Consider the following 13,994-nt stretch of genomic DNA (forward strand, 5'->3'; position numbering starts at 1 on the left):
AAGAAAAGATATCTTCCGATAGATTAAGATTCCGATATCTGTGACTGTATTATGGCGAAAGAACCTGGTTCACAGTTAAGATATCTAGAACTAGCTGCATCTGCAGCGACTAAATCAAGTTTACATGCAGAGGTATTCTAAGGAGATCACAGTCATGAACGGAATCTCATACCTTCCATCTCTTTTTCAATGAATTCGAGGACTGAAGCAATGACTTCGCTCGTCTGCAAAACACACTGAATAAACAAACGAAACCAGCAAATTAGCGTATTAAATGAACCTTAGCCGTGCCACCAATGTCTGATGTGTGAATACGCTTCTCCACTAACGTGCGATACAGTGAGTCCGAAACGAGATTAGCGTGCCGATCAAGACCGAGGTACCTAGAAACCAGGTAAATATTTATGGCAACGCAGAAAACCCAAATATAATTTCGTTCATGTTTCAATCATGGGAGTACACATAAAAGATGAGGGAATACTTCCATGAGATCTCCACCGTAATTTTTACAACGGTCACTGGGAACAATAAATAAATATATACAAAGTACGAGTATGGCACAGAACATCGACTCTTTCGAACAACTCACGACCCGAATCGGACGTCTGCGGATGAGAAGATGTGGTCCCACACCGGCTTTGACTATCTTCGTCGCTTACGCTCCAACATCAAGCTACGAAGAAGAAGAAGTCGAAGCTTTCTATATGGACCTGGAGAAGTTCTACCGAGAAGATCATGCCTTTTACAAGGTCATAATTGGCGACTTCAACGCCAAAGTTGGCCCAAGAAGAACGCCGGAGGAACTTCACATCGGGACCCACGGCCTACAATGGAATGACCAGGGGAGAGGCTTTCCGAGTTCATCATGACGACTAAGACCATCCATGGGAACTCGCAATTCCAGAAGCCCTCCTCTCTACGCTGGACGTGGGAGTCACCCGGTGGAGGGTACCGTAATGAGATAGACCACATCATCGTCAATAAAAGGTTCTGCCTGACGGATGTCGCTGTTGTACCAAAGTTCTATACGGGATCGGACCATCGCCTCCTCCGAGGAAGATTTTCTTTCACGCGGAGAGCAGAGAAAGCCGCCAAGTTCAGCAAGAGAAATCCCAGAACTACCATCAACTGGGATCTCTTCGCTACGTTAGCCGGCTTTTGGGAAGATTCCGCAATGGACAACATCGACGAGGAATACGACCGGCTTGTCAAACACCTTCATGACTGCGCGAAGAAGGCTGAGAGTATTAAAACAACCAAGAGACGCCTGTCTCTTGAAACTCTTGAGCTGATACGCCAGCGTGGAGCAGCACGAGCCGCAGGGAACCAAGAGCTTACGTCCGAGCTCGCAAGGCTTTGCAGAGAGGCGATAAAGAAAGACCTTAAAGAGAGAAGAGCAGAAGTGCTGGCTGAAGCAGCAGAGGCGGGAAAAAGCATCCGCTATGCCCGCCGAGACTTCGCCAGTCGCAAGACAAGGATGACAGCTCTCCGGAACCCGAAGGGAACAACCATTGCATCGAGAAGGGGAATGGAGAAAATCATCTACGACTTCTACTCTGATCTCTTCGACAGCCGTGCCCACTTGCCTCCTCACCATCTGAGGGAAGATGGACATGTCATTCCAGCGGTTCTCCCGTCCGAAATACGACATGCTATCATGTCGGTGAGAAATCGTACAGCAGCCGGTCCCGACAGAATAAAACCAGAACACCTGAAGAACCTTCCGCCAGTACTCATCAACACCCTGGCGAGGATCTTCACACGTTACCTGTCGGAATGCAAGGTCCCTAAACAGTGGAAGACCAGCAAGACCGTGTTGCTGTATAAAAAGGGAGATCCACATGACATCGGCAACTATCGCCCAATCTGCTTACTGTCCGTCATCTACAAGCTCTTCACAAGAGTGATCCTTAATAGGATTGAAAAGGTCTTGGATGAAGGACAACCATGCGAGCAAGCAGGGTTTCGAAAAGGATTCAGCACGATCGACCATATTCACACTGTTTCGAGACTCATCGAGGTATCACGAGAGTACAAGATGCCGCTCTGTCTCACTTTCATCGACTTGAAGAAGGCCTTTGACTCAGTTGAGACGGAAGCGGTCGTGGAAGCCTTGGACAACCAAGGCGTTCCCACTCAGTACATAAAGGTGCTTCGAGAGTTGTACAGTAACTTCACGACCGGAATCTCGCCATTCTACAAGAATATCATCATTGACGTGAAGAGGGGGGTTCGACAGGGTGATACAATCTCACCCAAAATATTCACAGCCACCCTCGAGAACGCAATGCGAAAGTTGGAATGGGACGACATGGGAGTGAAGATCGATGGTCGGCAGCTACACCATTTGCGCTTTGCTGATGACATCGTACTGATAACACCTAGCATCAGCCAAGCGGAACGAATGCTGACCGAATTCGCCGAAACATGTGGATGCATCGGTCTTGAGCTGAATCTTCAAAAGACGATGTTCATGCGGAACGGATGGATCTCGGATGCCCCATTCACGCTCAACGGAACGAACATATCCGAATGCACCAGCTACGTCTATCTGGGTCGGGAATTGAACATGATGAACGACCTGGCCCCCGAGCTGGGCAGGAGGAGAAGAGCGGCTTGGGGAGCGTACAAGAGCATCGAGGACGTAGTGAAGAAGACCAAGAACACCCGGCTCCGTGCTCACCTCTTCAACACCACCGTACTTCCTGCTTTGACCTATGCCTCAGAAACCTGGGCACTTCGCAAGCAGGAAGAAAACGCGGTGAGCGTCATTGAACGCGCAATTGAGAGAGTGATGCTAGGAGTATCCCGTTTCAAGCAAGTGAGAGACGGGATTCGAAGTTCTCTCCTACGTCAGCGATCGAAGATCAGAGACGCCGCCGCGTTTGCCAAGGAAAGTAAAATAAGGTGGGCCGGACACGTGATGCGCTTTAACGACAACCGTTGGACCAGAGCCGTGAGCGACTGGATTCCCCGCGATATTAAGCGCAATACAGGAAGACCGCCGACCCGATGGTCAGATTTCTTCACGAAGTCCTTCAAAGAAAATTACGATGCTCTTCGTGTCCCACGCGAAAGGAGGAACCACTGGGCTACTCTGGCACGCGACCGGGACAAATGGAAGAATTACTGGCGCCCGCTCGACCGGTTCGAAGACCAACGGGAGTCAAGGTGATCAAGGTGATACAAAGTACAATAAAGACAGACACTACAGATCTTTTCGAGTTTTTTTTTTCTGTGCAGAGATGCATGCATATCGTAACTATAGAATAACCATTTTCTTGCACAGTTACAAAAAAGCACGATTAACTACAAAAAATCTAAAAGAGGCTCGTCGGCGTTATTGTCGCATCGATCAGATAATTCTATCATCGGTGTGTCCACCTCCGCTGGAGATTCAATGCGTCAAACCGACAGAATAGGTTGGCGGATCCTTATCAATTAATAATTGGTTTTCCTTAGGTTCAATTAGCTGTGAACTCATAGCTTGGATAACATTCTGAGCAGAAGTACATTTTTAAACCTGGTTCACGTCAGGTAGTTCTGAGCACTGACTTTTAAATTTACTCGGACGAAATTCCAGAACACCTCTACTTAGATGGTGACTGACGTGAAGGTTCCTTCTGCTCTAAAACTTTATGCTCATTCTTACATTAGCTATTGTTAAAACGATTTAGAAGCTGTGTATTAACCTAGATGTTCTTTGCCGTTGTGAAACAAGATACCTCGTAATTATGAGTGGTTTCAAATAAAGGTGTGTGCAAAGTACCTTAACATGTCAGCAGCTGCGCGGATGAAAGCGGTGGGATTTGCCATGTCCTTTCCAGCCAGTGACGTACCGGTGTTCCTCGTTCCCTGAATGTATTAATGAACAACCAAAAACATCCACGTAGACCTGAGTTCTTACATTGGTTTGTTCGATATTATAAGATTTCATTTAAAAAAGTTGGTTACAACGCTCGTCTCAGTCATCCGCACAGTTGCACTAACTTCTGCTAACTCCTCCCAAGGTACTTTGGGTGAACGAAAGCGAGTGTAAATAATCGAATTTCACGTGTTTTACACCTATCTTACATTACGAGATAGTATGCTACGTAGCGCATATTAAACTTGGCTGAACTGCAAAAGTCTTCTGATTCTTTGCGAAAGCTGTAGGTAGTAAGTAGCTGTAAAGCGCTGCATTGAATGTATGAATAAAAGGGGCAGAAGGCCTCGAACATAATACTCTGATTCCAAAATTGTCTTGAAAAACTCCACTAGTAAACTAAAGGGAGCGTGTCTCCAAACTGACGATGTTGGAATTTTTAAGGGAATGGGTGAGGATAGGAGTGAAGTTAACGAGTAAAAACGTCGTCACGCTCAATTGGGACTGGTGGTCAAGACAAGTGCGTGTGAAGCAGTCGTACTATCACATTAGTTGCATCGCTGGTTACACCGGTACAACCTAGAATAATCCTCGTGGCTTTTTTTTAGATTACTGGCCGAAATTGAGCGTTATATTTGTGAATTTTCTCTCTTCTATTCTTGGAGAAATGCCAAAAATCTTGGTGACGCAGACTTAAGATAAAGACGAATTTGTGGACTGAACATTTGTTAGAACAAGTACAAAAGCAGTGATACGGGAACTTACAGTTTCGAAGACAGCATACTCGTTCCCGATATTCATTCCCGAGACGAGTCCAGGACCGCCTACCAGACCACATGCAATGTTAGATATAATGTTGCCGTACAAATTCGGCATTAGCATTATGTCGAATTGTTGAGGACGAGACACCTAAAAGTATTTTTTAAATAGAGTTTGCGCACACGGACTGGATGAAAAAAACCAAACTGAAAAAAGAGAAGGCATCTGGAAAAGCGTTAGTTTGTCAACCACATAAATTTACACTGCTGAACGATCAGCAACTACAAACATATTCTATGTTAATTGTTAACTACCTATAATGTGAGCAAGCAATAAGTAAATAAAACAGATAATACAAACCTCAGCTGTTCCCGGAATTCTGAACAATATTCCATTTTCTACAGTCATTTAATCATACCAAATTACAAAAGACTTAATTGTGAAAGATGTAATGTTTTGTACGGTCGTTTGAACATAAATAGTTGTAACACATTATTTTCACCTTATTATTATCAGGTAATAAGCGATAGTAGGGTGTCGCTTAACATAATGCTAAACGCGGAAGAACCCTTTTAGTTTCCTAAATATTTTGTTGAGCATCTGTCACACCTTACCTCACCCTAAAATTCTGCTTGATTATCAAAACCTTAAAATTGATGTTGATGATAAAATATTCTAATTAATCTTTCTGGAAAACTGTGTGAAGTTCGATCGAAAGTGAGCTTTCGAACGATACGCGTTTTTTTTTTCGAACGATGCGCGTTTTTCCTGAGGAACAACTCGTCTAAATCGACTAAGAAGGGTAAAGGGGAAAAAAGTAAGTATGTAGTATTGTAGATTCGGAATCTCGTAGCATTGACTGGAAACATCTAATTCCAATCCACCCAGTTTTTTTTTCCGAATATAAAATTTCATACCACATTGCACGCTCATACTCAAGAAATTCTAAGAATACGTAATGGGTTTTGACTAGGAAAAATGACATCATTTACAGTTAGTATCAAGAAAGGAAAACTCTTTCTTTACAAATTTATTCGTCTTCAACCATTCGACATTCACGGCTCAGCATCATTTTAATTTAGTCAAACAATATTACGTCCTACAATATTTTGTAGTTTTGTTTCACAAGGTCAACAGACGAGGTCTTGGCAAAATATGTTAGACGTTTGACACTGGAACACTTCTTTGATGAATTAGTATGAACAATTCAATTTAATTTTAATTTCATCTCAATAGTACTCCCAAGCTACTGCATCTGCTACGAATGCCTATGGAAGCTAAAACCAAAATACAAACATGAGGAAATGATGGAGAGATCAAAATGAAATACTTTATCGAAAATCTGATTTTGTACTTACCAGCTGCATCGATGCGTTGTCAACAATCATTGATTCAAACTTGATTTCAGGATACTCCCTCTCCCCAATTTCTTTGCAAACCTAATGAAAATTAATGAATGGCAGTGTACCAAATATTGCATTTATTGGAAAATATATAACGGAAGATACCAAGAAATTACCTGAAGGAAAAGACCATCACCTAGTTTCTGAATATTTGCTTTATGCACAGCTGTAACCTTTTTACGGTCATACTTCTTCGCATACTGGAATGCAAATCGAGAGATCCGTTCAATTTTCGAACGAGTCACAATCTGAAAAGAAAACGTTGGGGTAGTGGATGTGGTGTAATGGTGGGTATAGAAATTTTTTAAGCTCTGAAGACTGTGACATACTTTTAAACTCTCAACAATGCCAGGAGTAGTTTCATGTTCCAGTCCAGAATATTCACCTTCGGTATTTTCACGGATAATGATCATGTCGATATTCTGAATGTGAATTTAACATACAACTTTAGACTTTTCTCTAACAGCTGCGAAAGAGAATGGCACATCAACTGATGTGCTAAGAAATCGATGAACTGGATATGAGCAGATCTTCCAGCTACTGCAAACTTTAAAGCTGTGCTCTTTTTTTTTGTCACAAAGTTCTAAACGAATCTTGCCAGCATTTGAAGTAGTCTCGTTCCAGCATAATGTGAAGGTATATTTAGCGAAATTTGTTTAACAATGTTGTTGCCCTAGAAATATTTACAGGGAAAAATATAACCAGCTGGGAAGATATGGACCCACGAAGTTAGAAGGAAATGTGTTCACCAAAAAAGGTGCAAAACTCACGGTATGTCGGCTAGGAACGGAAGGAATGCTAGAGCAGTGCAATACGTTTGCGAAAAGATCCAATTCCCGTCTGAGTTCGACATTACGTGACTTGAACATCGGATCGTCAAATTTAGTTTCAATATTACCCTGCGCTGAGCAAAATAAAAAACACTATGAAGAGAGCAGAAATGACAGAAAGGATAGACTTCAAGATAGAAAACGCACTTTAAGAGCAACTCCGTTCCTCTTAATAGCTATAATAGCTTGTTCGAGATCATCCGTAGAGTCAGGTTTAGACGATAGGTGCACACATTCGAAATCTACGGGTACCTGAATAATTTGAAAACTATGATAATGGTCTAGGACGACTACTCACTGAATCATCCCTTGTTTGTAGATAGACAAAGATTTCAATCCTAAAACTTTATAGATGGTATACTAGAGTAAAGACAGAAAAGAAAAATCGTCCAAGGAATGAATTTGCGGTTATACACCTTTCAAATACCTTCCAACACTGAAACTTCATAATAGAAGAGGTGACGCGTTTCTCGGCTATGCCTTTATTGATTTTTTCCATGGAAATCAAACACTAGATTGCAGTACACGCCCTAACAATCCTCAAATGGAAAGCAATCGACAGCAAGATGCGAACCTGTGCGTAATTGAAGATCTTCTGCACGTGTTCTAGCATTTCTGGCCCGATCCCATCGCCAGGAAGAACAGTTACACTGTGGCGGCCTCCATAACGGTTGAGCTTCGCCTATAAATGCGTGCAAGAGTCACATCCTCCAACACACCCAAATTTTGTGGAATCAAAAGAAGGAATAGGATTTTCTCATGTTTTTGATACAAGTCTGCTAGTGACGTTCTATACGGCAACCGATGGTGTTTTTTTTTCGGGAGAAGTATTCCTGAGAGAGAACAAAATACTCACTCCAGAACTATTCATTACAGACGACCTAAATCGCACCATATCCGGTGACACATTAGTGCTCGCCATCGCACGTTGAACTGCTACGGCGCGTAGTGCTTGACAAAGCGTTAGTTTAGCCGTCATAATACAACCTTCAAAGAAAAATTTCACAGTCAAAGGAATTCTACTGAACAAATGTAGAGAGAGCCACATAAAAGAAAATCTAATAGACTGAAGTAAGTTAAAGCATAGCTGCTGGAAAAGAAACACCCAAGAAACATTCAGGAACTATAATCACAAAAAAGGTTCCGCGGACGTGATTTATAGGTGAATGATACAACCAGAAAACGAATATTTCTTTTGAAACCTACTTTTTTTTTTACTCGGAACGCCTCACAACAATGTAGCAAGCCCGAGGACCTTGAAAGAAAACGAACTTGGATGTGAATCTAGTGACAAGCTACACTAAAAGAATGCAAAAGTTTTGCATTTGTTGAAGCCCACATTTCCAAAGAAATATTAACATTTTTGATTTCTTCCATATGTCACGTGAAGTTATGTGACTGGAGAAACGGCATGGGGCAAGTGCTGTATTCCAAACGCTTCTTTGCATGGCCTTTGTCTAGGCGAAAGTCTTGTCCGCCCCACAGGATCCTAGGGAAGCTCACGGAACGAACTATAAAATATGGCTGGAAAAAGTAAACTGTGGTGAAAGTGAAACAACAAGCAGCTATCAAGAAATTAATAAATACCAACAAGACTGCAAGACAACAAACAAAACAAATTCCAAGGCTGCCAATATCGACCCCAGTCTTCGAGCCTCGCGCTCCGCAACCGCACCGCCAGGATTAGCCGCCGTGCAAGGATCAATTTCGGGACCAAGCCGTACGTCTGCAACGCACACAACGTAGCATAATCGTCTTTTTCTGTTCCTCTTTCGAGGAAGCGAGGAGATATCAGGCATCTTGGGAGCTTTCATCCGAAAACGGAAAGAGAATCTGTTTCCATTCTAGCACTCCAGGATTTCACTGGAAAGATTTTAGATAACTAACTTCTAAACGACAGGCTTTCCAGAAGCAAGTTTCTGACCATTAAAAATTTGATTTAGCTTCATTTAGCGTTCTGTCATTTCTTTAAACATTCCTTCGACTGCAATCGCTTTATATTGGGCTCGCTTATTGCTACTTCTTGATCTCTTTTTCTTGTAGTCTCTACCACCTTTTGTTTGGTGCTTTTGCTGTGGTTTTTACCAAAGGTTATAGTACTATGGCGGCCACTTCACCCACAGAAGTGGCTCTGGATAGCGGTGATCTCATATTCGCATCTATGGGTCCAGTCATTCAAAGCTTGGAGGATCAAATCAGAGCCACGCGTCTCGCCCAAATGCAAATGAGCAATAAAATCAAGGAGATGTCAGATGTGAGTGGTTGCGCCTTTATTTTCTTGTAATTTTGGATTCACATTGTTTACTTTCACATCACTTACTTCCTACGAGCTCAAGTTTTCCGAAGGAGATATTCTCATAATTGTGGTCTCTAAAACATAGAAAGCGAACATCTGAAGAAACTCGCACTTGTTATATTTGCGTATGCTTGCACGATCGAATAAGCTAAAGCAGGCCAGTGATCTGTTTTATAACGCTTTTTAAAAGAATAATACGGACTCATTCTTTTCTGTCTTGCAACTTTTAGTATGACCTCGGTTTACAGTCGGGTCAACTCGTGGTGCGGCTGCGTTCGCGGTAGGATCTTCGTTGCGTTCAACTCATGCGTCATGCGCATCCACATGCGCACCTGCTCCACAACTCAAATCACTGTGACCAAACCGTACACGCTACGCGCGATGGAGGATGATCTCACTATAGCTTCCACTCCTAACTTCGTATTGATCTTCACTCCGGCTCATAATCTGTCAGTTTTTTTTTAGTTCCAAGTAATGCTCAAGAGTACTACCCGACGAGGTTCCATATAAGAACCCTCTCTTCTCGACACGCTAGTAGTTCAACATCTCTCTCAAGTCCGTGCACGCTCTTCTCTGTTTATTGTCATGGGAACCACAACCAGTATCCGTTAGAAATGTACTAATAAAAGTAAATTCATACTAACACAACCAGAAACGGCATCGTATGTACGGATTTCGGGATATTCCTTTTTTGAAAAAAGAAAAAGGAAGACGATGTGTTCCATATAGCTACGAAAGGATTTCTTTTAAAGATTACTCTCAATATTTTTAAAGCATCCTTCTTATTCCGGTGTTTAGCTGCACTTTAGGTGCACTGCTAAGTTTATACACGTTGCTAAAAACGTTTAAGTAGTTCCCCTATTCGAGCTTCGAGCCTTAATTGGGTGCTCTCACACAACAAAATGGACACGTTTACAGCTGCTTTCCTGGAGTGTAACACTGGAGTTCACTAGAAATCACCAGCGTCAATGATCCTCTGTTAAAATACGATTAGGGAAACCATTCTACATGCGAACATTTGCATAGGCGGATAAAACAACTCGAAACCTGTTGCTCTGCAGTCAAAGTGGAACTAGCGATCCCTCCTGCTAGTTTTACCAATTATCTGCTTTTTTTTAACGCTTTTATTAATGATTTGGATTTTCTATCCAGATTATTAATAAAAGCAACGTTTAGTATGATTTCGGTTTATAGTTGAATCTAAATTATCCAATTTATTATGCAGCTGCGTAAAAGAAGGTGGCATCGCATCGCATGGAGCTCAGCCGTTTACGCAATTGCATCGGACTCCAAATCGTTTTGATCTAACTATATTCCCTTAGCGAAAACGTTCACGAAAGATATTAATAGGACACAAGAGCGACTTGTAGGTGAAACCCGCAAAAAAGAAGTGAAGAAAAAGTGTATGTTGCTCAGCGATACCACTACAGTGAAGTGAATTTTGTATTTGCGTCTTGCAATTGTAGCAATTTTCTTCTTTTCAGTTCCTACATGAGTTGAATGAGCAGGAAGAACCCTACGATATCCAGACTTTTGTAGGGAAGTTGCAAGACTCGAAGCGAAGAGTAAACAACGTTAACCAGGTTCGTTTTTCTATGCGTTCTCAGCACCAATCTTTTCACTTAAGTGTACTCAAGAGGTTTCTTTTAAAAAATCTTACATTTGTCCTACTGCTAAGAGATTATTTGGTGCGAGGTAATGCCTTATTGTCCGTGTGGTGTCATTGATTCGACAATTTCTCATGTACACTTCCCTTCTCAGATTTGAGAGGTACCCACTACTACATTCAGTCATCACGTTTTTGCTAATGTAAGCCTTCCTTTAAAGAAATTCTGGATGGATAAAGTCATATTCTATGAACTTATTGGATCAAAAAAATCCTACTTCAATTCTGAGGCTTCGAAATATGAAGTTTCTTTGTGATTCATTGTTTTCTGTAGTCGTCAGTTATCAGATTGTCTTCCAGATTATGATAAGCGTCCATGACCGCCTAAGTCGTCTCCAGCGACTCATTGCCCGCGAAATTTACAAGAAAAAGAAGACAATCAAAGAAACGGAGTTACCTCCATCGCCTGAGCAGTAAGACTTTGTTCTCCATGATTTTCGCTTTGTTTGTATTTTTACTGTGATAATATTGGACCTAGACACTATTCTCTAAACTTTTACTCCAACTAGATTGTATGGCTGTCCAGGAATTTGATAAGTTTTGTGGGAACCCGTCGAAAAATCCATTTTCTTGTTTTACAACCCTTCCTGTAAGTTTGAGTTGTGTCAGCATTCATTTTATGAAACATTCTAATGGGCTCTGAAACCATGGGAGTTTTGACAAACAAAATAGATATTAACTATCTCTCTGCAAAAGTCAATTCTTGAGTATAGGACTAGATAAAATTGTAATATATTGTACTGTATTGTTCTTATTGTAATTTCGTTCTATAGTAATCTGAAATTGCACAGTTTGTTAAAGCCGCGTGATATCTCTTGACATTTTTTGTTCTCGTCAAGGCAACTGCTTCGCACCCTGTTTTAGGTTTGTCTTACTTTTTAAACTCTGTGGTTCACTGTAATAAAGGAATCTTAGACTGAAACTGATTCTTTGCGTGGTACATTTCACAGTACATGTACTCACCATGTATAGCCCAACATGTGCCCAACATAGAAGTATAATATTATGCGTCTATTTGTATGTCTGACAGTACCATCGCGAATTCTCATGAATAGTCGAGTCAAAAAGACATGAAGCACAGACAGTTGCGTAAGCGGCTGGGCTCGAAGCGGTGCGATAGAGACAGTGGTTGGAATCGAAGTGGGACCACTGCGAACTGCAGCAAGCATGGTGTCAGCAAGATCCCCCCTAGATTCTAACCGCTACGCTCCTCCTCCTGGTGTACAAAAACAGCTGATCAAGGCTATTGTTTGGTGTCCAGAAAATGAGACAATGTTCTTCTGCTCTTGATTCCTCACGTTATTTTCCTCTAATTCTTGTTCATCCACACTACAGCATTCAGAGGTCCATATCTTCAACTTCATTCCTCGCCTTTGGACATTCAAGAACATACTTGTGATGATGTATGTCATTTCTCTTCTTTATCTCGCAGGTTGCGCTTTGAGAGGTGGAAAGGATCGTTGGCATAGTCTAACGGCTAAATATTAGGGCATTGTTGATTGAACCATTAATCATATCATTCAGATCTTCATTAAGTTGTATACGCCAAGGCGTTGTATACCGTCCTCATCCCGATGGTTGGTTTTCACACACAAAGAACATGAAGAACACGTAAAAAAGTGCAGGAGAGCGGCGACCGAACCAAAAGTAGTCTGCACCTGGCTTCTGCATACTGTAGTAGGCTCAAAACGACATTAAGGACGATGCAGTTGCGTAAGGGTCCGCGTTGGGAGCGGTGCAATGGAGCGTAATAGACAGGAGCGAAGGGCGCTACAGTTCTTCGCTACAGTTCTCGATGGTCCCACTTCGATCCCAACTGCTTCTTCGACCGCCCCGCTTTGAGTGCAACCACTCCAACTGGACCGTGCTTCATCGTTTAGACCTTTTTTTGCATACTGTGCTACTACTGCTGCAAAGATTGATCTTGACCATACCCTCATTAACTAGCTTATGCCACTTGCTCCACTTGTACCGTGTTTTTCCACTATTCGTATCTCATATAACGTTCTGAATGTACCCAAACATAAGCTTCGAGATGGTAATGGTGTCATCTCTCGATTAGTCACTGACTTGACAGGCTTGCATGATTGGAGCTCTTCTTTGATTTCTTTTGTTCTTCGTTCTTTTTCTGTAGAACTGCAGATGATCACGATTGCCTTGTAGTGCTTCAAACTTCGCAGAAAATGCCACTACTTTTGATTTCTATTGATCAATGAAGGTGAGATAAGCACAACAAAACATTTTGTTTCCGGCATAAGCCGGACGTTCAGATTAGTATCACAATAAATGACGCGAACATCATCACTATACTGATTAAGGTAAGGATCTTTCATCAGATCCCCTAAATTGCTAAACATTATTTATACAGCTTGCTGCACGGATGTGTCTAATTTCGAAGGAAAAGAATGTCAGAGACGATGGACGTGAAAGACAGCTAAGTAGACATGCGGAGACATGTTAGAGTGAAACGCTTCACATCCAGTAGCAAGTTACCATGAAATGTTCTAAATGTCTTCCTTACTTTTTGACACATAGTTTGAAACAATCACTGGGATTTGTGCGCCAGTACCTGTCGGATCCGTGTAATGGCATTGAATCTAACCTGTCTCTGATGAGATGTATCAAACCGGAATTGAAGCCGATTCACTACACTAAGCAGGCAGCGTTAACCTGTCATTAAACCAGGACATCAGGAAACTGACGATGTTGGCGTCTGTATGGGCACGTATATACAGTTGGGTCAAAACGACATGAAGCACGTACGCGGGTTCTCTCGAGGCGCTTCGGTGAAGCGTAGCGGCTAGGAGCGTAGTGAAACTCTTGCTGGCACCATACATCACTGCATTTTGCGACGGTCCCAACTCGGTCCCAATTGCTGCCTCCATCGTGCCGTTTCGAGCACGCAAATGCACCGCAACTACAGTAGGGTTAAAACGGCATGAAGCACGTACGCAATTGGGTACGCGGCTTCTCTCGAGCCACTTCCTTGGAGCGTTGCGGCAAGGAGCCTGGTGAAATCTTTGTTGGCGCTATCCATCGCTGCAGTTTGCGACGGTCCCACCTCGGTTACAAATGCTGCCTCCACCGCGCCGTTTCGAGCGCGCACGCAAATGCGCCGCAACTACACTCTTGGTTCACGTCGTTCTGATCCGACTATATACATGGCCGGCCAAAA

General features: G+C 42.4%; 5 protein-coding genes across 7 annotated transcripts; 2 read left to right on the forward strand and 3 right to left on the reverse strand.

Moving 5' to 3' along the window:
• Positions 1 to 152: 152 nt before the first annotated feature.
• RB195_014315 (uncharacterized protein) lies at positions 153 to 1,042 on the reverse strand (the record flags this gene model as incomplete). Its single annotated transcript, XM_064204523.1, has 3 exons — positions 153 to 224; positions 281 to 383; positions 939 to 1,042. The coding sequence occupies 3 exons, from the start codon at positions 1,040 to 1,042 to the stop codon at positions 153 to 155; spliced, it is 279 nt and encodes a 92-aa protein (XP_064060404.1).
• Positions 555 to 3,175, forward strand: RB195_014316 (uncharacterized protein; the record flags this gene model as incomplete). Of its 2 annotated transcripts, XM_064204525.1 has the most annotated exons (2): positions 555 to 776; positions 905 to 3,175. In XM_064204525.1, 2 exons carry the CDS (start codon positions 555 to 557, stop codon positions 3,173 to 3,175), a joined length of 2,493 nt encoding a protein of 830 aa, XP_064060405.1. The 2 variants fall into 2 exon arrangements, with proteins under 2 accessions (XP_064060405.1, XP_064060406.1); XM_064204524.1 differs by lacking the exon at positions 555 to 776 and having other exon boundaries at positions 1,175 to 3,175.
• Positions 3,176 to 3,594: 419 nt separating this feature from the next.
• RB195_014317 (uncharacterized protein) lies at positions 3,595 to 8,234 on the reverse strand (the record flags this gene model as incomplete). 2 transcript variants are annotated; one of them, XM_064204527.1, is made up of 11 exons in its annotated part: positions 3,745 to 3,855; positions 4,631 to 4,774; positions 5,983 to 6,063; positions 6,144 to 6,275; positions 6,357 to 6,449; positions 6,798 to 6,926; positions 7,005 to 7,109; positions 7,432 to 7,539; positions 7,714 to 7,844; positions 8,130 to 8,157; positions 8,217 to 8,234. In XM_064204527.1, 11 exons carry the CDS (start codon positions 8,232 to 8,234, stop codon positions 3,745 to 3,747), a joined length of 1,080 nt encoding a protein of 359 aa, XP_064060408.1. The 2 variants fall into 2 exon arrangements, with proteins under 2 accessions (XP_064060407.1, XP_064060408.1); XM_064204526.1 differs by lacking the exons at positions 8,130 to 8,157; positions 8,217 to 8,234 and adding an exon at positions 3,595 to 3,628 and having other exon boundaries at positions 3,770 to 3,855; positions 7,714 to 7,836.
• A 134-nt stretch (positions 8,235 to 8,368) lies between these two features.
• Positions 8,369 to 8,656, reverse strand: RB195_014318 (uncharacterized protein; the record flags this gene model as incomplete). The annotated part of the gene is made up of 2 exons (XM_064204528.1): positions 8,369 to 8,381; positions 8,445 to 8,656. The coding sequence occupies 2 exons, from the start codon at positions 8,654 to 8,656 to the stop codon at positions 8,369 to 8,371; spliced, it is 225 nt and encodes a 74-aa protein (XP_064060409.1).
• Positions 8,657 to 8,958: 302 nt separating this feature from the next.
• On the forward strand, positions 8,959 to 11,236 carry RB195_014319 (uncharacterized protein; the record flags this gene model as incomplete). Its single annotated transcript, XM_013444318.1, has 3 exons — positions 8,959 to 9,111; positions 10,638 to 10,736; positions 11,120 to 11,236. 3 exons carry the CDS (start codon positions 8,959 to 8,961, stop codon positions 11,234 to 11,236), a joined length of 369 nt encoding a protein of 122 aa, XP_013299772.1.
• Positions 11,237 to 13,994: the final 2,758 nt, after the last annotated feature.

Source organism: Necator americanus, chromosome V (genome assembly GCF_031761385.1).
Source record: "Necator americanus strain Aroian chromosome V, whole genome shotgun sequence".
NCBI lineage: Eukaryota > Metazoa > Nematoda > Chromadorea > Rhabditida > Ancylostomatidae > Necator > Necator americanus.